General features: G+C 34.4%; 1 protein-coding gene and 1 long non-coding RNA gene across 2 annotated transcripts; one reads left to right on the forward strand and one right to left on the reverse strand.

Annotated features, from left to right (window-relative positions):
- Nucleotides 1-8,162: 8,162 nt before the first annotated feature.
- Nucleotides 8,163-23,398, reverse strand: LOC107739774 (FXYD domain-containing ion transport regulator 5-like). Its single transcript, XM_016551979.1, has 9 exons — nt 23,170-23,398; nt 18,116-18,161; nt 16,167-16,265; nt 15,671-15,811; nt 15,016-15,063; nt 13,078-13,107; nt 11,140-11,214; nt 10,985-11,030; nt 8,163-8,741 (listed from the first exon to the last, which is right to left on the reverse strand). Exons 1-9 carry the CDS (start codon nt 23,179-23,181, stop codon nt 8,717-8,719), a joined length of 522 nt encoding a protein of 173 aa, XP_016407465.1. The 5' UTR covers nt 23,182-23,398; the 3' UTR covers nt 8,163-8,716.
- On the forward strand, nt 13,128-14,164 carry LOC107739775 (uncharacterized). Its single transcript, XR_001640029.1, has 4 exons — nt 13,128-13,421; nt 13,781-13,786; nt 13,952-13,957; nt 14,135-14,164. It is a non-coding gene; the product is annotated as an uncharacterized LOC107739775 (long non-coding RNA).
- Nucleotides 23,399-26,948: the final 3,550 nt, after the last annotated feature.

Consider the following 26,948-nt stretch of genomic DNA (forward strand, 5'->3'; position numbering starts at 1 on the left):
CATATAGCACCTTTAAATAATGAACTAAATTTATTTTTCTTTCACACAAAGCTATCGTGTCACCTATGATAGGGCAAATTAGTCTACTTGTACTATGTCTTTAAGTGAATTTTTGAAGCTTAAAAACTCCAGACCCTATTCATTGTACATGTAATAAAAAGTCAAAGAGGTTTGGAACAGCATCAGGGTGAGTAAATGATGACATGTTTTATTTTTTTTAGGTGAGCTGTCCCTTTAAGGTGACAAATCAATGCGGTTAAAAGATAAAAATGCTTGTTTTCTTTCTGTAGAGAAAAGGAAAGAGCTGCTTTGTTCTCTCTCACGTCCTGTCCCCCACATCGTGGCCTATCGCTGTCGTCTTGATAGGTTGTGTAACTAAATGTTTTGCACAGTAATCAGTTTCAGTGAGTTGCTGAGTATGGTGATATGTGAGAGAAGGCTGGGAGGGAGCGGAGTTTGTCTGACACCTGCCTCCACACAGCAAGCTTAAAGATCCTCTGTTTTCTCTCTTTCTCTCTCACTCTCGCTTTCTTTATTGAGGTTAAATTCTTCTGCAGGATTACAGGTTACCTCAGGGGAATGCAGTTAGCTGAGCCACAGCTTTTTTTTTTTCAGTGTTGAGTGATAGGGTGGCTGAAAGGGGCTTAATCACACAGCAACCACAGGCTCTGTGGATCAACACTGAACCTTTCTGAGCATGTTCACAGAAAGCACACTCAATAAAAAAATATAAAAGCCCCCCGAAATGCCTTGCGGGGCAAAAATCTTGCCATAGAGTTCATAAAGCCAGGCAAACTGTGAACGAATTCATCACCGAGGCAAATTAAACAGCATTTACCTGAGGAAAGCAAGCGTACGTACATGTGTTTGAACAGCATGAATATGTCACAAAGAGCTCCATTCATTTTCTCCTCAACTGTAAGCTGAATGTCCCTTTATTCAAAGCGCAAGTCAGGGTTAAGCTCCTCTCACATGTACAGTGGGTACGGAAAGTATTCAGACCCCCTTAAATTTATTGCCTTAAGTACAATGTGACCCATAGCTGACCCTATTCTTTACAGATATCAGCCTGGCTGTGTAAATTTATCCAGCCATTCTTGGTGCTACTGCTATGCTTTCTGTCTTAAGACACTGAATAGGTTTTGTAGATGTTTGGTGTGTCTGAAGCATGTCGAAATGGGTCACATCATCAGGAATCACATTTTTGTTAATCTTTTGAGATAACATTTAATTGTAAAATGGAAACTTTGTCCACAGTTCAAAAAGACCATTACTGATGTTGAAACATGGCTTGTTAGGAAATCTTTTGATATCTCACATCAGATACATTAGATGCTGAATTATGATTGATTTTGCAACACAACTGACATTATATAAATGTAAAAATATAAATCTATAAATGTAGTAAATATTATAATGCGTTCTGGAATTCTCGATTCTGATTGGTCAGTCGCAACATTCAGTGGTCTGATATGTACTAATAGAGTCTACCAATGCCCGCCCACTTTTTCATTGGCTTTGGTTCCGCTTTGGCCACAGTAATATTACTGTAATATTGTTGAGGTGTTTTTCTTAGTTTAAGAGTTATAAGCCACAAACCAAGCTACAATGTAAATTACAATATTAAAAGCAAAAAGTATTTGAAAATAAGACAAAAAGATAAAGGTAAAAGACTGTGTACTTAATGATTTTAGTGATGAAAAGAACTACAATCCCATAAAGCTTTGCGAATTATGTTATCCAATTAAGAAATTACAGATAGTTATAAAAATGTTGACATATGGAAACATTAAAATTTAAGTTTATAGCAAAATATGTATATTATGCATACAAATATATAGTAGTTTGAAAACATAAGGAAACTAACTAAGTTTGTGGATACTAAAGAGTTCCTTTGACATAAGTTGCTTGTTTCGGTTTTCTGATTGGTTGATATTTTTTGCAGAATCATGGGTAATGTAGTTTTTCGATCAGGAATTCCACTGTTGAACATGATTATTTTAAAAAAAAAAACAACAACAACAAAAACAAAAGTATGCACCATATATTAACAACCTCAAAGCTCAGAGTAAGTCTGTCTTTAAAGGTTTATTTTATGCCAAAAATGAATGGGATTTTTATTTCTGGAACCGTTGCACTATATTGGCCATCATCGATCGGTCAAACTGCTACTTTAATGTCTCTCATATCACATTTCAGAGGACTTTAGTATTGAAATTGTGTATTGAAGTCTTGTTGTTAGGCTGATTTGCAGTCAACAAAGGTATCTAATTAACCTACAAAAAGTGAGTAATATTTGACTAATCTCATGACCCGCTCCGTTTAAAAATATAACAGCTTTCATTAAGCTTTCACTTGGTGTGCATCATTTAAACATATCTGTCATTAATTCTATTATGTGTTAAATGTTTTAATGAGGAAAAAATCCTGTTAAGGGAAAGGCAGAAAAAATGGAGCATCAAGTCTTAAAGATTTAATCAAAGTCTCCATAGTGAACTGACTGTTCTCTCTCTGTTTCTCTAGGGTCTACTCTGTGCCAGCAGAGCAAGGACAGAAAGCTGCTGTCTAACCATCAGGGCCTTTTCATTTCCCCTCTCCACTGGATCCTTTCAGGGACATGCTGCAAGCATGTGATTTCTCATCCGAACGTATCTATATCTATAGCGGATTCTATAACATCAGTAGACGAGAATGTGTTGCTATCACAAATTTCCTATGAACCATTTTTAAATGCACAATGCATACTGTTCATGCACACATGTCGTATGTTGCACTCACAGAGAAAGTCCTTGGACTGTGTAGTACAGCTCATTGGAACATTTTCCTCTCTGCCTGCAATAATTTTTTATTTAAATCAAGTTCAGACCTTTTTTAAACTCTGCTTAAAGGTGTGTAATATTTTTCCATCTTTAGATATTCTCCTTAAAAGTAAGCCATTCACAGTCATCAAAAATATAAACAAATGGCATGAGTTTGGGGCGGGACCATCTAATTAACTAGCCAATGGCAGACAGTGCCACAGAAATCATGAACTGCAGCTTTAAGCAAACATCCTCCTTATTTTTGCTCCCGGTCCTCAAATGTTAGCTGTCCCCAGTGCATTTAAAGTGACAAAATCAAGGCGGTTAAAAGATAAAGCTGGTCTCTGGCTCTCTGATTATTTGACAAAAGAGAGAAAGAAGCGGAGAGAGAAAAACGAGTGGAACTCTGAACACCCACTTGTCAAACGGTGAATTAATCAACCACTTTCTTTTTCCTTTCTTTCACCGTGGCCAGCTCCTCTAAAGCACAGCAGATTGTAAATAGCTCTGGGATGCTGGGTAGCAGACTAATGTTTCATATATACTCCTGGCTTTAATAGGAAGACAATCTGATGGGCGGATGGAATAAAGATACAACACGTAGCTACAATGAGGTCCAAAAGTCCATTGCCCACTTTAAAAACAGATTTTTGAAAAGTTGTCAATAAAGATTATTTGAGATTCTTCTTCTTCGTTTAAAATAGTTAACCCTGGGTCATTCTAAGCAGTCCTAGGTTATCTTGTTTCACACTGCTCATAATTACGATATGGCGTCATATTTACATATTCGCAATACATTGTCATTGATTGGATGAACGCAGCATGTGATGTTTACAGCATTGCGCACCCTTATATTGCAGATGTAGGCTACTAAAGTTTTCCGCAACGTTTTTTTTTTCGTTGGACTTCAAAGGTAAGAATAAAACAGTCTCTTCTTTACGCCAATACATGTGTTTCGAGTCACCCTCAGGCATTTTTTCCACTCAATTAAACGACTGTTTATGCGAGGCGCGGTGTTTCCGTGACGGTTTGAAGCAAGTCAGTCGAGGCACGCGATTGGGTGTCTATTGCTAAGAGTTCTGGCACGGCAGTGCGGGGTTAATACCGCAAAAGCGGTGTCAAACCGGCTTCTAAATTACAAGTGTAAAACCTACTTTTACCCGGGGTTAAAAGCGGAGTCTGTAAGTACAGTAAAGTGGAGTAACGCGAGGTGTGAAAGCCCAAATGTGTCACTTGCTGTTGTCAATTTACTAGCAGTTTCTGAGTGAAAAAAGTAAGTTTTCCCCCCCAATTTAACAACATTAGAAACATTTGAAGACACATTACATAATCAATTATAACGAAATAAGTGGAAATAGATAATAAAATTTTTTACTTTTTCAATTGTATAGCCTATTTTCAGATTTTGAATCCCACATTTTTAGTGTGGACTCAGACTTTTGGACCCCAGTGTATCCACAGCATCATCGATTGAAACTAAGACACTATAACGAGCTGCTTACTTTTATCTTCCTCTTTCTCTCTCATCTTTTTTCTTCCATTTTTTAGATTAAAATGGAAATCAATCAAAGCCCTTTTAGCCCGAGTCTCGGGACTCAGAGCTTCTCAGCTTTTTACTCTGAATTTACACAAAGACGACAGGCTAGCAAACACTTTTAACACTGCCGAGGCAAAGTTTTTCTGTGATTTCTTGCTATCTTGTTAAAGGGACAGTTCACCCAAAAATGAACATTTTGTCATCATTTACTGACCCTAATGTTATTCCAGATCTATATGACTTACTTTCTTCTGTTGAACACAAAAAAAGATATTAGGAAGAACGTTTGGGGTCCAAAAACATTGGACCACATTGACTTTTATTGTATAGACGAAAACATTGTTATACAGAAGAAAGTAAATCAAACAGACATGGAATGACATTAGGATAAATAAATATTTTTATGAATATAAAATACAAAATCTGAATTTTTATGTAGCTAATAACTGTCTGTCCACCCAGCCTGTGTATATACGTACAAACAAGGGAGGGCTGCTAACCCAGATCTCTTTTTAAAAATGTTTCCATTTCCTTTCTAGCTGAATTTTCTGTTTCTTGATTACCTGCTTTTCTTGAGCTTGCCGGTTTTCTATTTAAATCTAAATGAAATCCAATCTTGCGTGCATCAGACAACTTGAGCTTGTTACTTTGATGCGTGTGGGTGTGTATAAAGGCATTAGTGTGTAATATTAATCAAGATTTGCAATATAGCTATTCTGGTAAATCATTTGCTAAAGGTGTCCTTAGACAATAGCATTTCAGATAACTGGAATTGGAAAAACAGAAAAAAAAAATCATTCTGAAAGCCAGTTTCACATCATTTTGACATTTTCCTCCCACTTTTTAATAGAGATTTTTTTTTTTAATAAACCGTTGGGTTTTATTAACTCCAACAACTTCTCTTGGGCTTTTTGGGCAGGTTGCTTTATGCCATGTGAAGGGACTTTATACTGTAAAAAATAAAATTAAAAGCGATTTTTAGTGTGGACTCAGACTTTTGGACCCCAGTGTATCCACAGCATCATCGATTGAAACTAAGACACTAACGAGCTGCTTACTTTTATCTTCCTCTTTCTCTCTCATCTTTTTTCTTCCATTTTTTAGATTAAAATGGAAATCAATCAAAGCCCTTTTAGCCCGAGTCTCGGGACTCAGAGCTTCTCAGCTTTTTACTCTGAATTTACACAAAGACGACAGGCTAGCAAACACTTTTAACACTGCCGAGGCAAAGTTTTTCTGTGATTTCTTGCTATCTTGTTAAAGGGACAGTTCACCCAAAAATGAACATTTTGTCATCATTTACTGACCCTAATGTTATTCCAGATCTATATGACTTACTTTCTTCTGTTGAACACAAAAAAAGATATTAGGAAGAACGTTTGGGGTCCAAAAACATTGGACCACATTGACTTTTATTGTATAGACGAAAACATTGTTATACAGAAGAAAGTAAATCAAACAGACATGGAATGACATTAGGATAAATAAATATTTTTATGAATATAAAATACAAAATCTGAATTTTTATGTAGCTAATAACTGTCTGTCCACCCAGCCTGTGTATATACGTACAAACAAGGGAGGGCTGCTAACCCAGATCTCTTTTTAAAAATGTTTCCATTTCCTTTCTAGCTGAATTTTCTGTTTCTTGATTACCTGCTTTTCTTGAGCTTGCCGGTTTTCTATTTAAATCTAAATGAAATCCAATCTTGCGTGCATCAGACAACTTGAGCTTGTTACTTTGATGCGTGTGGGTGTGTATAAAGGCATTAGTGTGTAATATTAATCAAGATTTGCAATATAGCTATTCTGGTAAATCATTTGCTAAAGGTGTCCTTAGACAATAGCATTTCAGATAACTGGAATTGGAAAAACAGAAAAAAAAAATCATTCTGAAAGCCAGTTTCACATCATTTTGACATTTTCCTCCCACTTTTTAATAGAGATTTTTTTTTTTAATAAACCGTTGGGTTTTATTAACTCCAACAACTTCTCTTGGGCTTTTTGGGCAGGTTGCTTTATGCCATGTGAAGGGACTTTATACTGTAAAAAATAAAATTAAAAGCTTTGATATTCCCCCATTCAAGTAACTCCACAAATGAATCATGTACATCTTGTTATCATGTAAGATTCGGTTCACACAGATTCACATTTCAATTCTGTTACCGGTTTCTCTTAGTGGTTGAAGTAAGAACGGAGTGGAAAATGCAGATGCAGATTTTCCCTCTGAAGGTCGCTCTCAACAGTCTTTGAAGAGAAAACCATGAGAGATTGTATTGTATTTCCTTTCAATAGAGGCTGTTTCTGACATCAGCGCTTATTTTCTTTTATGTTATGTAAGGTATTCTGTCAGCAAAAATGTATACTTAAAATAGTTTTATGAAAAGTTTATGAGGTATGAAAGAGATTATCCATTTATATTTGTCTTTTATAAATGTTATCAGTAGTGTTTTTCTTTGAACTCTTTTGTAGCACAGTGTCACTGGATAAAGCAGCGTAATAAATCATGCAGTAGTCGATATACGCCTTATTTTCAGTACTCCATTAATTCGAATTTCTGAGTACATTTGACCAACAGTTTGATAATGTACTATACTACACTCCCAGTGAATAAGAATAGAGTCCAGAGCATTGACAGCCTTGATTCCTCATGATAACTGTTGCCATTATTAATGGACATTTGTGTGATTTCTACTGAAGTTTAAAGGTTAATGCCTGTTGCTGTATATATTTTATAAGACAACCTGTCATCTATTTGTTGTATGAGACCTATTTTAAATAAATATTATTGTTCTCAACAGCTGTGCTGGTATTATACTGCAAACTGTATGTATCTGTTTTGGGTGGGAATTAGTATAGAGATCATAAAAATGACAAAATGCATAGTTTTACACCAGGACTACAGTTTGGTATTTATTCTAACATGAAAAATTTGATCATCATCATCAGCTACTCATTGCGTGATTATACTCCATTAGCATGGTGTTACTGTAAACGTAAAATGTAATTAAAAAAAAAAAGTAATAATACATTTAAATAATAATAATTGTTATAATTCATAATTATTAAATTGAATAAAAATTAAATTTATGGTACTTTTTGGTGCTTGCCGTTTAGTATTATTAAAGTATTTATTAATATTTTGAATAGCTTTTATATTTTCAGTTTTCTTTTTAGTTTTAGTTTACACTTTAGTCATTTCATTACTTTTTTATACATATTTTTACATATTTCTATTCATTATTATTTCAGATTTAGTTTTAGTACTTTTACTACTTTTTATTTCAATTATTTGCCAAAGGAACATACTTTCTAATTTTCATTGAAGTTTTTAAAGCTTAAGTTTTTCATCTAATATTTCGATTTTCTTTTATTTCATCTTTATTTAAAATAACTTTATTTGTTTGTTTGTTTATTTGCTTGCTTGCTTTAGTTAACAACCATTTGGTTTTGTTGTTCATAAACGAGCATCTACAGATCTCCTTATATGCACTATGGAAGAAGAAAAAAAATCAGTTTTTTTATGACCAAATGTGTTTTTTGGGCGAATTATAGAATATTTACATAAACACCATGCACACTTTTCCAGCGGAGATATGCTAATGGTAAATGTCACTGAGAGATGGTCTTGATATTTTCATTTTTCCCCTGACATCAGCAAATACTCATTTTCCAATGACAGCCCAAACAAACTTATGCAAGATAAGAAATATGAAACTTCACTTATTTTAAACTCAGGCCTTATACACTGATAAAGATGCTTTTTTTGACATGATGGACATGATGTAGATGGTGAATTCAGATACATGAATCTCTAAACAGACTGAGCCAAACCGTTTTTATTCTCTCCTCTTGGGAGAACTCATAATAAATGTGTCTGAAGGCCTCTTGAGGGCGCTTGTGAGCCACACAACGCTTCTCTCCGTTTCCAAAAGATAGACACATCTGAGGATGCACAGTATTGAAATAATAATGATAATAAAACACAGGTACAGGTCTACGTTGTACAAAGTTTTACGCTTAAACCGAGCAGTTTGGTGCAGGAGAGCAGAGGGATGAAGGGATTTTGTGTCTGAGACGCGTGATTACGCTGGGATCTGCCGAAGTCCCAGCCGTTGTGTTACCGCTGGCGTTTAGTGCCGCACGATAGCGCACATCTTATTCCCCGGCTCCTCTGTGTGACAAACCCGGAGATCAGTTTGAAATAAAGAACACGCTCACACACACAACCTCTCCATCTTGTCCTTATGATGTTGTTCTCACAAGGGGGAAATGTAAGTCTGTAACCGCTGTGGAAACAGGTCTGACTGGCTCCTTTGTATTCTCCTGCTGTTCTTCTGTTTATTGCCGAGCCAGCTGATCAATGCTGAGAGAAGTGCTAACTTCTGGTCACCCTGTATGAACTACAAACACAGAAAAAATGGTTAGTAAGAGATTGGAGAGAGAGAAAAAAGAAAGGTTAGTTGTGCACTTAGTTTTCTCAAGGAAAAACAAAAACAAAAAACCTTTAAAGTAAATCAGTTCACCTGGAGGCCATTTTGACACTGAACTAGTTTGTCAACATTTCCAGAGTTTAACTTTATTAAATTGAGCAGCAATGCAGTGTGACCAAGAAGAAAACAAATTCTTTGTCAAATTTGTGAGCAGATTTTTGCACCAGTAAAATCCTGTGGGGATGTCCTTAAAGGAATACTTCACACAATAATGAAAATTTGCTGTAAATTTATTCACCCTCAGGCCATCCAAGATGTACAGTTGATAAGATTGTTTTTTCATCGGAACAGATTTGGAGAAATTAAGCATCACGTCACTTGCTCACCAATGGATCCTCTGCAGTGAATGGGTGCCGTCAGAACGAAAGTTCAAATGGCTGTTAAAGACATCATAATAATCCACAAGAAATCCACATGACTCCAGTCCATCAGTTAATGTCTTAAGTGACAAACTGACTGCTTTTTGTTTAAAAAAATCCATCAAGACATTTTTAACTTCAAACCATTGCTTCCTGCTACAATTCACATCTTTTATCAATAATATTGCTTTCTCCAGTGAAAAAGTCATCTGATCTGAATCAGGAGAGAAATATGCACCGATCAAACACCATTTGAAACCAGTCCAAAACAGTTCTAAACAAATATGTTGGTAGATTTTGATGTGAGAGGACAACAGGTGATGGACTTTTTCACTGGAGGAAGTGTTATTATGGATTATGGATTTTGGCCAGAAGTGACAGTTTAAAGTTAGAACACCTTAATTAAGGATTTGTTTCTTACAAACATGCAGCTTTTCACTTCACAAGATGTTAATGACCAAATTGGATTTGTGTGGATTATTGTGATGTTCAGATGTTAGGACTCTCATTCTGATGGCACCCATTCACTGCAGAGGATCCGTTAGTGAAGAAGTGATGCTAAATTTATCCAAATCTGTTCTGATGAAGAAACATACTAATTTACAGGTACATCTTGGATGGCCTGATGGTGAGTAAATGTTTTAACAAATTTTCCTTTTCCTTTAAAAAGTCAACCTTCACTCCAAAGTCATATAATGCAACTTTACAGTCCACAGGGCATTAAATATTCCATTAAATATAGTATAAATCGTCTGTTAAAGCCTCCAGCGGGTTTTTCAGAGCAGCTCTGTGAGAGGTAAAGCCAAGTCAACAACTGCTTTCTCTCCAGGTAAAGCATTACCGCTTGTTACTATTTTGCAGAGAAAGAAAATTATGCCTTTTTGCCTTAATAGCCGAGACCATTTGAAAAGGCTCTTTTCATTGAGAAGCGTGTCATTATTGTTCTCTTATATTACTAAAATTATATACTGTTTTGTTGTCTCTCTTTGCTAGTCAATTCAGTTGACATTCTGTCCATGCAATGGCTGTGTATTTTTATTTTTTAATTTTCATTTTCAAATGGCACAGACAGGTGTATAATAAGCACATTACAGTTAAACTCTTCGCATTCATCATATGTGGCAAGATTGAAATCATATGTTTTAGAACAATCTATATAAAAGCGCTAATGGCGTCTAAACACAAGGAAGTCCATTATGATTATAAAGACACATCAGAAAGTTACAAAAGAGGCCAAACGTTATTATGCACCCAATCACTGAATGCATTCAAAATGCACACAATGGCTATGTACGAAAGAGCATACTTGCAGACTACTTTTAAAGCAAGTATATAGCATGTATACTATACACAGCATGCATATGTTCTCAAATTAACTTCTACATTTGCCTAAATGAGCAGTTTACAGTAGAGCTTACAGCATGGATTACTGTATCCGTTAATAAACCCAATTTCCAGTGCCAAAATCTATGACAATTTTACAAAAAAAACAAAACAAAAACATATTAATAGAGCCACCAACTACTTTAGCCTATTATTCATAATGGAATGTTATTAAACTATATACTGTATATACAGGTGCATCTCAATAAATTAGAATGTCGTGGAAAAGTGAAATATATTGAAGCAATCCAAAAGCATTAAAATAGATCTTTGGTCAGTCCAATCAAATGACGAATAAAGAAAGATATTAAAAATGGCAACTTGTTCTATTTCCAGTTCATTCATCATACACCATATGCCATTGAAAAGAACTTCACAGCCTCACACACACACTAGAGAGTTTTTGCTCACCTTCCTTTGTCAATATGACACCGTGGTATTCGTTTAACTTTGCCACCTTTCAGATGAATGAAGAATGAAAAAAGAGAGGAGAGGGGTTTGGGGATTTGAAACGCAACGGTTTATAAAAGCAATCAGGACTGAGACTTGAAGATAGGTTTACTTACAACCAAGCACCATGATTCCCATCACAAAGAGAACCGCAGCAATGGTTAACCCTACTTGACGTAGAGAGGTGTAATCTGAGAAAAAAAAACAAGTCATGCTATGCGCTAATCATGATGAAGAACACACACTCACAGAATCCGGTCAAACAGTCTGAAAACATACATAAAGTCACATTAATTTTAATTTCATGTTTGTGTGAAGATGTCACGACAGACTTTAAATCACCAAGTGTCTCTCAAAGCTATCTATCTATCTATCTATCTATCTATCTGTCTGTCTGTCTGTCTGTCTGTATATCTTTTACTATCCGTGTGGGAACATTCGGTACCCACAAAGCAGGCAAAACGCACACACACAGGCTTTGAAGTAACACTGAACCGGCATAAAACACCCTTAACTGATGACTCTGAAACACATTCGGGCACTTATAAACTTAGTTCCTGGGGAATGAATGCAGAACAGAGGCATCTACGGGTCACAGCTAATGAGGCTATTTCCTGAACATCAGATGCCCTGTAGCTGCCCTAACAATAGGAAGTGATTGAAGCAGCGGCTGTCGCCAGGTCATAAGCTTTTAACTACAGCTCTTGAGACAGTAATAGTGCTCCCATGCTCAGCACCTCTGTGCTTCTTATAAACACAATACTTTCCACTGACAGGGAGACCGAGTTCCTCCAGTCTTTGTGTTAGAACGCACTGTCAGCGGCTCGTACCAGAAAAACCAGCAGACTATTAACACCTGAGCAGCACAGTTGTGACATTAAGAATAAAACTGCCACATTACTTGATTAGTTGCTAACGAGTTCCGCAAGATCACTAAATATGTGGTCTATTAATGTTATTGTTAACTGAAACTATTTAAAAGAATGGTTCAACCATAAATGAAGATTTGCTGAAAATGTACTCACTCTCAGGCCATCCAAGATGTAGATGAGTTTGTTGGTTGCTTTGTTTGCTGACCAATGGATCTTCTGCAGTGAATGGGTGCCGTCAGAATAATTAAAGTCTTGTGAAGTAAAAAGCTGCATACTTGTAATAAACAAATCCATCGCTAAGATGTCTTAACCATTGACATCTATCCATAATATTGCTTTCTCTGATAAAACAAAGTAATCTCATCTGAATCAGTAGAGAAATATGCAATATGCAAGTGAAAACAGTCTAAAAGTTCAGTTCTAAACAAACAGGTCTGTGGATTTTGATGTGAGGGGTTGCACTTTTTTTACTGGAGGAAGTGTTATTATGATTTATGTATTTTTGCCAGAAGCGACGGAAGTACAAAATGTCTTAATGATGGATTTGTTTATTATTATGTTTTTATCAGCTGTTTTGACTCTCATTCTGACGGCACCCATTCACTGCAGCAGATCCATTGGTGAGCAAATGATGTAATGTTAAATTTCTCCAAATCTCTTCGATGAAGAAACAAACTCGTCCACATCTTGGATGGCCTGAGGGTACATTTTTAGCAAATTTTCATTTTTGGGTGAACTATTTCTTTAATAAATGTTTAATCTGAAGTACTAAAATAACTAAAACTGGAATAAAAAATAAAGCTAAACAGAAAAATAAATAATAAGAACAAAAGAACATACAATTACTAAACCTTAAGTAAAATGAAAATGAAAATTGAAAATATAAAAATAAAAACTTCTTCCAAATATGAAATACTATAATAATATACAACACTGCTAATTGTTCCATCTGTTGCGTGCTTTATCATCCATTAAGTAAGAATCATAAGTCCAGTCACTTGGAAAAGTTGTAGCACAAACAGCACATGATTTAAAGTATCATCCATGTCTGTAGAACAAATGCTGCGCCACGAGTTACAGGCCAACGTTCAATACTCTGGGTTAGGGGTTTGTTTTAGTAGTAATTGTGATGTCTGCATTAGCAAGCACCATTAATTACTGAATGATTAAACAGATACTTACTGTAATGAAACGGCTCATCCCATCTCTCATCTGTTGAGGAAATTGCACAGTTTAGAGAGGTTTTGACATCATAAACAAGACCTCTTTGCCTATTTGTCCACGTGCCTATAAAATGTAATGGACTTTATCATTTTCATAATATGCTAAATAAGCCAGTAGTATATGTGTGGGTGTGTGTGTGTTCATGGTGTCTAATGGGTCTAATGGGATGAAACGATCTTTCACCTGTCCACCTTACATGACCTCCAACACTAATTTTCTACGATTTAATCAGAGTTGTGTCAATGAGATGCTGTTTATGCAAATGACTTGATGGGTAAAAAGTAATGGAGACTGATATGGGTGTAAAAAATGACCGTGAATTTAACTGTAAAAGACTGAAAGACTGTAAAAATGCTACAGTAAAAACCTGTTAAATGGTTAACGGTAAATTCCCCTACTATATACGATGAAAAACTGTATTGGACATTACACGTATTGGACATTAATTTTACGGTAGTATACCGTTTTTGGAAGTGAAAAAGCATAACTGTAAATTGACATTCCCAGAATTCCCTGCGTTACATTTCAAATTTGATGTGTTTTTTTTTAAATAACTATGTTTTTTCTATTAACTATCTTAGTTTTTTCTTATCAGTTTTGTATATTAGGGTTGTGTGTTACACCTAATGTTGTTAAATGAATGTTTATTGCATTATTTCAGTTTCATGTGTGTTACCATGATGGTGTTTAGCGTTTGTGTGAATGACACTGTGCACCTTCTATACATGTTATTATTTAAAAGCTGCTTGTGATGGGCTTTGGTTCATCATGTGACTTTCTCATCACCACCTGCATTTCGTGGTTATCAGTGTATTACAAAGGTATTAAACAGATTTCAGTACTTCAATAGGTTTGTATATTAACATTATATCAGTTAATGAAATTACGGTATTTAACTGTAAATTTAAGTTAAAACTGTAAAACCTAAAACGTTGCTACCGTATTTTTTATGGTAAAATTCCGGCAACCATAGCTGCCGGTTTTTTACCGTAAATTGTACAGAATTTTTTTACAGTGTATGCATGATGGAATTTAAAAAGATATCCTAACCAAAAAAATTGGATAAAAAAGATTTCTTTATTTAATCACTCATAAGTTTTTTATTATTTGAGTGGAATACAAAATTAATTAAACTGTGAATAAAATATAATAAATATATATTCTAGTTCAAATAAATGAGTTCTTTTGAACTTTGTATTCATCAAAAAAAGCTTGAAAAAATGTTTCACATTCACAACAGTTATTTTAAATTGTAATAATGTTTCACAATATTTGTGTTTTTACTGTATTTTTGAGCATAAGAGACTGCTTTCAAAATTTTGCCGAACATCTTACCGATCCCAAATGTTTGAACGGTAGTGTATATTAAAATTAGATAATAATAAAAAATAATATTTTATTTTACAAAAATAAAAAATTGCAGTGATTAAGGATTGATGTGTATATAAAATATAAAATATTTAAAATATATTATAACTATATATTAATCAATAACTATTTGATATATTTTAAATATTATTATACTTTTAATATAATATTTTACATATTAGAATATTAATTGTTTTATATGTATACATTTAATTTATAAAATTATATGTATATAGTTAACATTTAATTTTTGCTACTCCTTAGCAAAAAAAAAAAAAGAGCTTTATAAAAATCTGAAAATGAAACAAAAAACTATATTTTAACTTTGATGACTTTTTAAAAAATATATATTTATATGTTGTATAATTTTAGATGATATTTTTTTCTAAAACTCGGTGAATCTTTCTGAAACTAAGCATCATTGACAAAGCTTTTATTGACAGATACAATGGGAAAGTAACACCTCCAATATATCATGAGTGAAAAGGCTGTAGAATACATTTAAGTAAGAAGATGAGAAAGTTTTACCCCACACCACAGCTTTGGCGGTTCTGGAGGTGTTGGTGTTACGGGCCGCTGCAAAGAGAAAATGAGAGGGAAGTGAGGTCAAGGAAAAAGACAAGGAGAGAAACCTAATCTAGCATGTACATTCTTTCCTCGAATTCGCAGAATTATGAATAGAAGTGAGCTTTTGAATCCCGTTTTTGTCCATAATGTAGGTTGACAGCAAAGACTTTGGGTGTGAAAAGCAGACGCTTCCTCTTATCGCAATCCTATGGATTTGTCCGTAATTGCTTCTAATTAAATTCCAGCGGCACTCATTCTCTGTCCGGCCTTGTCTTTCAAATTCAATTTTTGCATATTTCAATGGCGCTGCTCTCCCAGGATATATGGTTGGTTGATTCTTCATAAAGCATATCAGCTCACCGCGACAGTGCTCCTCAATCCCGCGGAAACACCGCATTATCTTTAAGCCTCTCAGCATGGAAAGAGCGTTGAACATTTTCTAATTACCTACTAATTAGTTTCTAAGTTATGTGTGCCCTTGATATGAATTGCATGAGTAAAGAGGAAGCCTCTCAGCTATTCATGCAATCCTCGGCTCTGTTACCCTCCCCCAATTCCACACTGAAAGTCCTTCCACCGAAACCAAACTTGTATTTGAGTCAGAATCGAAGCTTACGCTGTGTGGCTGGCGTCTTTTCAAAGGTCACAGCGGAGGTCACCGGGGAGTCTGAAGAGTTGTCAGTGATTGCCGCAGTCACGGTGAGGTCAAACTGCTCTGCATCTGGGCTCGTTGTCACCCCTGTCGCATTGGGGTTACCTGGAGGAACGAGGCGAACACTTTCCTGATTGAATTGTATTTGAGATATAAGCCAAAACAAATATCGCCGGGTTTATTATGCCACCAAAAATCGATGCCTTCCGTGACAGATCAAACTTTACAGAATATGTTATCAAGGTAAACGGAGAACGAAGACATTTTGTACTGGATCTGTAACTCAGTTTAGCTGTATTGGAAACAATTTGATTCAAAGCCGCAAATAAATGGGAAACAAGTATAGAATAAACATATAAAACTTAAACCGATTATTATATAAAACATAACAGGCAATTCTGGGATGTTTGTGTGGTTCTGCTGGGAAATAAATATGTAAAAAATGAAATAAAAATCCTACCCTGACCCACATTTGTGGGTTTAGAGCTATAAAGTGTAGGTGTGGAGCTTTCCAGTGGTGTCGGGGTCTCTGTTTGTGTCACGTTCTCAGCTGCATAACCTTTATAGACAGAAACACAGACACATTTTGGCTTTAGTGAGTAAAACTTTCATGAAGATGGATAGAGTTTGGGTGGAGAAATCTTGTGCTTCTCTTTTGGTAATAAAGAGTAGGCAACTATCTATATGTGAGGTCATTTGGATGCTAATCATATCTCGTAGATTTTGGAGGTGCCGGAAAGTATGTTTTCTGGGATACAGTTCAAGATCTTGGGATATTGATTTCCCAGGGGAATTTTCAACAATGTACCTTGGCCATTTTTCAAAAAAATATTTTGAAGGCTGATGGGTATCTTATGTTATTATTTATAGCGTATAAAAAGACCATTACCAGAATGGCATAAGCAAACACCCGCTTAAAATGGGCAATGGATAGAAATCTATTGCACTGACTTATAATTTAAGGCCCAAAACTGATTAGATATGAGTTACAGAAAGAAATATAGACAAAAATTAAGATAATGAAGAAGATGCCAACCAAAATATTTTTGAAATTATAAATGCATACATATATGTAGCTGGTCAGAGAGATATGCTACTTACTCTTTGTCTATTCTATTCTATTCTATTTAAATTATTTTACTTAAAAAGTACTTTATATTTATTCATATAATATAATACAGTTTATATGAATATATAAATATAGACACCATATAAAAAAAGATAAAGATAATAAAGAAGCCAGACAGATATTGCCACTTACTCTTTTTTTATATTATATTATATTTTTAGATCAAATTTAAAAAGTAGTAAAATATATATATATTTTTTATCAATCTAATCTAATCTAATCTAATCCTATATGAATATAGTTATATAAATATAGATACCATATAAAAATATAATAATAAATTATATTTTAATAATCTAATAATAATCTAATTAACAATTATCTAATAATAAAAAAAAATAATAATAAAAAAACTCCAACCAAAATATAAATACATACATTTGTGTAGTTCGTCAGAGAGATGCAACATGCTCTTATTATATATTATATTATATTATATTATATTATATTATCACTTTAGATTGTCAAATATAAAAAAAAAACATTAAAAATTTATATTTATAATTGTATTAATATAATACAATAATAAATGGATAGAGTAACTTAATAAAGAATGACAAATAACACTTAAAAAAAAGACATTTGGACTAATATCTAATACAATTTAGCATTCATCCACAAATCACAAAATTACAAATAAAAGTACAGAACGAGAGAGAGAATATGAATTTGATAATTTCGTTAAGGACACAGAGACAAATATCTGAGCCTTTAACAAGAGCATCTGATAATTTTTTATAAAGCATAAGCAACAATCTCCTTCTGACACCATTATGCCTTATGAGTTAAAGATTACACACACACAAGCAGCAGATGAATGCAAATGTATTCTGAGGCTGGCATAATAACAGTGTGGTGATGTAGAGTGCAGCGGTTTGTGATGAAGGTAGGCCTCTCATAGACCCTACCACAGAACAAGGACTAATTGTGGTCTAGCAGAGATGGGTCGCAGCATTTTTGTATGCATTTTCCGGCTACGCGCAGTTTTTCCAATGAATCCCTTCACAAGATGAATGGCCACATGAGACTGAGCAAAACACTGTGATTATTGCACAACGGCTATAATCAATCTTTTATTGGAAGTATTCATCTGAAAAATCCCACATATTAGACCCGCTGGTCATTCGTGGTTTTGGGTAATGTAGGATTTTATTAAAAATAGGCTTTATCAGATTAAGCTGACACATGTTTATGATGTATATGTGTAATGTAATAAAAGACGGTGTGTGTGCGTGCGTGTGAAAGAAAAAGAGAGAGGAGGAAGAATCATGATAACTCACTTCTGAAGACGAGTAACAGAAGAAAGGCGGACCCTCGCAACACGATCTGAAAAAGAGAAAACACCCACAATCACACAAACGAACGTCTCCATGACTGTGGAAAAAGGTGGCTGTACAAAATTACCTTTTTTTTTGAACATTTTCCCACAAAGCACTGCTGCTGTTTTTTTCAGTATTCGATTCTCTTTTGTTCTATTGCAACTTTAAAGCAAGATGAACCCTTTTTACTTCCATAATGTAACATTTTTATTAGGGATGCACCGATACCGATACTGGTCTCCTGTACTCGTACTCGTACTCGTTAAAATGCCCCGATACCAAACGCCGATACCACACAGCATGTGATAAGCGCCATATTCAAACAAAGAAACACCAACAAAGAACAACAGACAGAAGAAAGGAGTTAAGGGTGTCTACTACGAAGTATATGTATGCAATGAATATAACATTAAACATTCAGTATTAACGCCTGTATAGCTGATGAGCGCGAGCCGCAAAGGAGAAGTGCTCACTAACACAGATTTAGACAGATTTGTGAACAATATTTGAGAGAAATCGGCCTTTTGCGTAAATAGAAAAAGTCTTAGATCTTTGAGTTCAGCTCATGAAAAATGGGGGCAAAAACAAAAGTGTTGCGTTTATAATTTTGTTCAGTGTATATAGCAGAATAGAACCAGACTGAATAAGGGTTTGCCTTTTTAAGGTCTTTTTGAAGGAAAAATAATACTTTTATTGATTGCAAGGACACAATAAAATGCATAAGTGTCAGAAAATACTTTTACATTTGTACAATACATAAATAAATGACGTTCTTTTGAACTTTCTATTCATCAAAGAATCCTAAGAATATAATTCTTTCATAAAAATTTTATTTTAACTGTTTTCAGCTTTGATAATAATGTTTCTTGAGAAGCAAATCAGCATATTAGAATGATTTCTGAAGGATTATATGATACTGAAGATTTGAGTAATAATGCTGAAAATTCAGCATTGCATCACAGGAATAAATTACATTTTAAAATATATTTAAATAGAAAACAGTTATTTTAAATTTAATATTTCACAGTTTTTACTGTATTTTTGAACAAATAAATGCAGCCTTGGTGAGCATAACTTACCAACCCCAAACTTTTGAATGGCAGAATACTGTAAGTAGGTTCATTTTTGATTTCATGTTGAATATTTAGCAGTCATGCTTGTGTTATGGTGCTTTACGGTTTTCTCGTGCTGCCGTAAACATTCTGTCCGTGTAATGGGAGCGTTTGAGATGAGAGGTCTTGAGATTTCCCAACGTTATCATTAGCCAATCAATTCTGAGATGTGGTTGTTTTGGAAATTTGTGCCTTTTGATCTATTAAAAAAAAGGCTGCCAGTGTTTCTGAGGGGAGGGGTTACTTAGCAACAGTGACATGAGCAAGCACACAACACAAACACTGGATTATGACACATCAGATGACAGGCCAGCATTACAGTCACCAAGCTCTCCATTAGTATATTCAAACAACTGCAGCACCAAAAATATCGTCGTTCTGTAAGTGTGAAAGAACAGACTGCCGCAGACTGGGCCAAAACTCGCGGCTTTAAATGCGAACCAATGACATTAGAGTCTTAGTGTGTCAGAGAGCGTGGGGTAAGATGTGTCACTGGGTAAACTGTGTCAACCCCTTTATCTGGCCAACATTCTACAGAAAACATCCATCACATGAAATACACATGAGAAAAAAATTATAAATAACTTTTTTCCATGTCAGATTTTCTACATGACAGGCATGAAAGGTGTTAAAATAAACCATGGATTATAAAAATAAGCATTGTTTTTGCAAAATGGAAAAATACTCAACTTTTCAAAAGTTTGGGGTCGGTAAGAAAATGTTTTTGAAGTCTCTTATACTCACCAAGGCTCTATTTATTTGACCAAATATACAATTAAAACAGCAAAATTGTGAAATATTATTACAATTTAAAATAACTGTCTTCTGTTTGAATGCATTTTAAAATGTAATTCATTTCTGTGATTGCAAAGCTGAATTGTCAGCAGCCATTCCTCCAGTCTTCTTCAGTGTCACATGGTCTTTCAGAAATAATTTTAATATGCTGATTTGAAGAAACATTTCAGATTTTTCAATTGTCATTGAGTCACTGATAAATAAAGCTTTCTTTGATGAATACAAATTTCAAAACATTTATTTGAAATAGATTTTTTTGTTTTTGCAAAAAGGCAAGTCACTTTTCATCAATTTAATGTGTCCTTGCTCAATAAAATTTCAATTTCAATTTATTTATAAAGCACAACTAAACACAACTACCGTTGACCAATGTGCTATACAAATTAAAAGCCATTAACAGAATTAAGACAAAGACAAGGTCACAGATAAAACTCCAAGACACAAGGCAAGACAACTGCCAATCATGATTAAAAAGACAGATCAAATAAAAATTATTTTAACCTATATTTAAAGATGGATAGTGTAGGAGCAATTCTGATTTCCGTAGGTAGACTATTCCAAAGTCTCGGAGCGGCTACGGCAAGTGCTCGATCACCCCTAGACTTGAGTCTGGTTATAGGAACCTCTAAGAGGTGGTCTATCAACAGATCAGAGAGGTATGAGGGGACTAAACCATTTAAAGACTTAAAAACCAATAAGAGCACTTTAAAACTAATCCTGTAGTGCACAGGTAACCAATGTAAAGACTGAAGGACAGGGGTAATATGCCCACGCTTTCGAGCTCCCGTCAAGACTCTGGCAGCTGCATTTTGAACCATCTGAAGGCGGTTTAAGGAAGGTTGACTAATTCCCAAATAAAGAGAGTAACAATAATCAAGCCTCGTGGTGATAAAAGCATGGATTACTCTTTCAAAATTAGTAAAAGAAAGAAAGGACTTTTTTTTTTTACCAAGGTTCGCAACTGGTAGAAACTTGACTTCACAACTTGGTTGACTTGTCTATCAAGCTTTAGAGCACTGTTCAACACCACACCCAGATTTTTCACGTACGGCTTGACATTAGATTTGGTATACAGTGTGTATCAGAAGGGGTAAACACCACAATCTCTGTTTTACTCTCATTCAGACTTAAAAAAAATTAGAGACATCCATGCATTAACATCCAAGAGGCAGGCGGCCACCGGGTTTAATCCATTCTTATGTTTCAAAGGAAGATATATTTGTATGTCATCGGCATAACAATGATAACTTATACCATGGTTCTCAAAGATAGATCCGAGAGGAAGCATAGACAGAGAAAATAACATGGGAGCTAGAGTAGAGCCTTGGGGTACCCCACAGGTCAAAGGTACAGAAGAAGAGTGAAATTTGCAAATATTAACTGAGAAACTCCTGTTTGTCAGATAAGACTGGAACCAATTTAAAGTATTAATTTCTTTGAAAAATGCGGGCTAAACTATGTCAGATGCTTCGAGGGTAAGATGTGCCAGTGTCAAAACTAATAGTGTTAATCATATTTGCATTCAAATGCAGAAAAAGTTGTTTTATTCATCTTGTTGATAAGTAATAATCATAGAGAGAAATGGTATAAATACTGTATTATGACGAGTAAATGTATCATAACTAAATGCATACATTCTCACCATAATAACATTAAAGATAACAGACAACCAGTAACAACCATCAATTATTATTATTATTATTATTCTTTTTTGAGAATGGTTTAGGGTTAAAATTTCATTTCCAATCTTTTAAATCATACATAAATTTAAAAAGTTATCTCTGTTTGAACAGTTTCATGTTGTCTTGTCTGATTTAGTAACAATATGCCAACAAATTGTGCAATGTTCCCGTCTGTAACAGCTTCCCCTAAGCCAGCAGAGACGTGGCCCTAAGCATGTTCTGCTGAAATCGGCATATGGAGAACGCAGCTCAGCATGGAGTCTTTGTGTCCTTACAGATTAATTGTATTGGACTCAATTAAGTTCTAAATTTAATTAACACAAGTAATGACTACTGACATGTCAAAGATGATTAATGCATCATATCAAAGCTCTAGGCTAAACATTTTCTGAATAAGTGAGCAAAAACCAAATTATGTTACAATTATCTCCGCTTTCCCCTACAACAACAAATAAGAACAGTAGTAGTGCCTATTCAAAATTCAAGTGAGTCTTACTTCACACTACTTCCTGTAAGCGTGAACTGCTGCCACGTGTTACCACTGAACATTCAATATGTTGAAAGGTTAGATCAAGCCAATCACTCTCGTCTTGTATAACACCTTTTAACGCAGAGACGACTCTGCGTTAAAAGAAATGTAACTTCATGGAGTGAAAGTGGGGTATGAACATAATTCAATGTCTCGATGGATCTATCCATTAATATATTCATACTGGCAACAGCTTTCAAAGTAATATTTCTAACTTTATAGAACATGGCATTAACTATGCAACTTTATAAGCTGTCATAAAAAAAAATAGAAATTATATTTTCCAAAAGTGTCTGTGATGGCATTTTCATGACAAATCAAATAGAAATATTTTACTATTTTTAAACGTACAAACAGGCCTCATTTTCCTCATGCTAATTATTTTTTTTCTTCTGATTTTGGAGTGAAACACACCAGCTGACCGTTTTATGTTTATGTTTTACTTTTCCTAACTTTCCTAAAAACAATGAATAAATAAACATTTATTATTAACATTGCACATTTATTTGTTCCTTTTCTATTTTATTTTGTGGCCTCCAAGACCTTTTTCATTAGAAGTAGCCACTTTGATCTATGCGAGGGCAAGCATGTATTGAACTGTGGCTGTGTGCTTCATTTTCTTCTGCAGGTGAGCGAGTGTGTTTACCTGTTTCTAAAGACAGATGGTCCTCCGGGTCTTACATGATCGATGGATCAGATAAACGAATAGGCTGGTCCACAGTGACCTCACATGCTTGAAGCACATGAGCCTGCGGCTAAGCATATCATTTTCCTTTCTATCTCTACATCTCTGTCTTTCTCAGACGCTCTATTCTGCTTACCTTGTAGCATCTGTGTAAGCTCTGAAACTCCAAAAATAAGCGTATACTTAAATATCAACTGTTTGATTTCACTTACCTTGATGTTCATTTTGATCTTGCGTCCCGCATCCAATCAGAGTCAAACAAAGCGCAGCATCTGCCGGTCTGTCGTAAAAGAGAAAATATGGAAGTTGGTTATATGGTTGACCACGCCCTAATGTCACACTTCCTCTCAAGCTCAGTACTTCTCACTGAGGCCTCTCACTCTGTCCACATCTGCCAGTCCTATTTTATGCCTGTCTCATCAGCTATTGTCTACAATTCAAACTGTGTTAGTGCCAGCCTCTCTCACATTCTGTGTATCAGCACTGTAACTCATTGTCTCTAAGCAGCTCTTTGTGTCTGCACATTCAAAATCTATCCTGAAATCAGAATAAAGTCTGTATCTGTGTATATGCAATACCTAAAGGACAGAAGTGTATTATTTTATGATATTTTAATATCTTTTGACTCATTATTTTTTATTATATATTTTTTATTATTTTTATAATTATTACTATAAAAATTATTTTATAACTACAATATTTATATCTAGTTATTATATATATATATATATATATATTAGTGCTGTTAAACGATTAATCACATCCAAAATATAAGTTTTTGTTTACATAATATATGTGTGTATTGTGTATATTTATTATGCATATATAAATAAACACACATTCAGCATATATTTTGTAAATATTTATAATCATATAATTTATATCATATATAAATATATTTAATATATGAACGTAATATATAAACATATTTTTCTTAAATATATACATGCATTTATGTGTATTCATATATACATAATAAATATACACAACTTATTTGAACTGTGGAGACACAGTTCAAATAAGTTGGCATTGGAAGGAATTGCTGAAAAATGCATTTATACACTGTAAAAGTTTACTGAAGTACATTTCTAAGATTATTGGAGTACATTTACAAGAAAATACAGTTTTTATACTTCAAAATTGTTTGTAAAGCTGCAGACTTAAAGTCATTTGCCCGTCATTCAATCACGTCGCTGTGTAGGAGAAACAAGTAAGATATTAAAGGCATCTTGTGAATTTTCTCTCCTGGTCGTGCACTGTTCTCCACTACTATGTAGACTTTTCTGAAAACAAAAGGAAGGAAACCATGTAACCCACAACCAGATGCGGTAACGAAACAGAACGCTGTGTTCCAGAGGTTGTCATGACAGCAAGGCCTCCTAAGCCTTAAATTAGGTTAGACTACGTATATATATTAGTGCTGTTAAACGATTAATCACATCCAAAATATAAGTTTTTGTTTACATAATATATGTGTGTATTGTGTATATTTATTATGCATATATAAATAAACACACATTCAGCATATATTTTGTAAATATTTATAATCATATAATTTATATCATATATAAATATATTTAATATATGAACGTAATATATAAACATATTTTTCTTAAATATATACATGCATTTATGTGTATTCATATATACATAATAAATATACACAACTTATTTGAACTGTGGAGACACAGTTCAAATAAGTTGGCATTGGAAGGAATTGCTGAAAAATGCATTTATACACTGTAAAAGTTTACTGAAGTACATTTCTAAGATTATTGGAGTACATTTACAAGAAAATACAGTTTTTATACTTCAAAATTGTTTGTAAAGCTGCAGACTTAAAGTCATTTGCCCGTCATTCAATCACGTCGCTGTGTAGGAGAAACAAGTAAGATATTAAAGGCATCTTGTGAATTTTCTCTCCTGGTCGTGCACTGTTCTCCACTACTATGTAGACTTTTCTGAAAACAAAAGGAAGGAAACCATGTAACCCACAACCAGATGCGGTAACGAAACAGAACGCTGTGTTCCAGAGGTTGTCATGACAGCAAGGCCTCCTAAGCCTTAAATTAGGTTAGACTACGATCACAAAAGTACTGAAACTTTTTTCATTTGATATGTTTTAGCCTTCTCAAAAGAGCTGTAATGAACATCACACGATCTCTGAAAGCCCTCCTCCTACACACTCCAACATTTCTTGAGAAAGAAATTCAATTTCGCAATTCTCAAATGATCAACATCCTCATCTGTCCCTCTGATTCAATAGTAGGGGTAAAGCATGGTTAACTGAACCCACCTGGTATAAATAGACCAATGCTTTGTCCTCCACAATAAACAGCTACACATTATATAAATCACACTGTAAACCGTCTGTTTGGAAACAATAAACAACAGAAGCTTGCCAGAACTCAACAAAGAGGAGGCAGACCACCCCGTCCCCATGTCACATTCTCAATTCTGACCCCCGCAATCCCAAGATTCCTTCCTCTCCTCTTTTTACAGAACGCTGCAATTTGTCACAATATTTTCTCTTCCTTTGCCTTGGACCATTATTATTTTTAGATTAAAATTGACAAGTCATTGTAATATTCAGTTTCCTAAATATGGAACAGCTTAAAGAAACACGGACAATAAATATAAAAATTTTAAGAATACATTTTAAGAATAGCAAATTGATAACATTGATGATTACTGTTGGAATCACTTTCAGAATTTTTTTTTTCTCCAGCTGATGAATGATAAAAACATCCAACCAGACAACCAATCAGAATCCATCCTGCTTTAAAGAGCTTGAGCATTAAAGTGACAGACGACTTTTTGTCCATTGTCACAATTGTCCATTGTGTGGACCCTAATATAATTATAGTATCTTTACAATTATTGTTCTTGGTGTTAAAGGGATGGTTCACCCAAAAAATGAAATTTCTGTCAACATTTACTTGCCTTCCACTTGTTCCAAACCTGTATGAGCTTCTTTCTTCTGTTGAACACAAAACCAAACCAAACCAAACAGTTGACAGTAGCCACTGACTTCCATAGTATTATTTTTTCCATACTATAGAAGTCAAAGACTACCATCAATTGTTTGGTTACATACATTCTTCAAAATATCTTCTTTTGTACTCAACAGCTGTAAGAAATTCATACAAGTCTATAAATTCTATGCTGTTTAGACTTAACATTTTTGCATAGTGAATAATAAAATGGGTGAAAAAAGCGTAGGATTAAAAAAAATGCAAAAAACAAACAAACAAAAAAAACATGAAAGTTTAATACTTGGGGTTAGAAATAAAAAAAAAAAAACTTAGCAAGCTATTTAGTTCTTTGAACTATGGTCTCCTCCTCATGTCTCCTCATGTCCGTCCACTAAAAGTAGTTCAGACTGCATGGAAAAAAAAGTGTTATTTCCACAAAAGCTTTTTATTAACTGAAGTGGAGATCTAGATCTAGTCTGTTTTTTTCACTCTCTAGCACTACCTAGCATAATAAAGAGAACAGAGTTTTAACAAGGCTGCTTATGGAGCACCACTTAGCCTTGAGTGCATGTCCTTGCATTTGACAGAAAAAGTGGCAATTAGGGACCAATGTAGCCATAATTTGTAGCTGGTCATCACAGGATGGGACAGACCCATTATTATGAAATGATAAAGAAATAACTAGCTATAAAACAACAGAAAACACAAACAAAATGATGTGTAGAGCATGCATATGAGTATGTCGGTCCAGTAAATCTATTCAAGTGCATTAACATTTAGACTGATTCAGTTCCAGACTTTGTGAACTCATTTTAAAATTCCTTTTTGAGTGAAAAGTCTTCTCTTTAAAGCAGCAGTTCATGCAGAAATAAAAATGATGTCATTAAATACTCAGGTTCATGTCATTTTATGTGAAATAATTTTTCAGATCAGGTTTATGCACTGGATCAATCGATTCATTCACAAGACTAACCTCAAAAAAATGTTTTAAATAAATAATGACTTACATATTTGTC

Source organism: Sinocyclocheilus rhinocerous, unplaced genomic scaffold (assembly GCF_001515625.1).
Source record: "Sinocyclocheilus rhinocerous isolate Xijiao unplaced genomic scaffold, SAMN03320098_v1.1 scaffold2120, whole genome shotgun sequence".
Lineage (NCBI taxonomy): Eukaryota > Metazoa > Chordata > Actinopteri > Cypriniformes > Cyprinidae > Sinocyclocheilus > Sinocyclocheilus rhinocerous.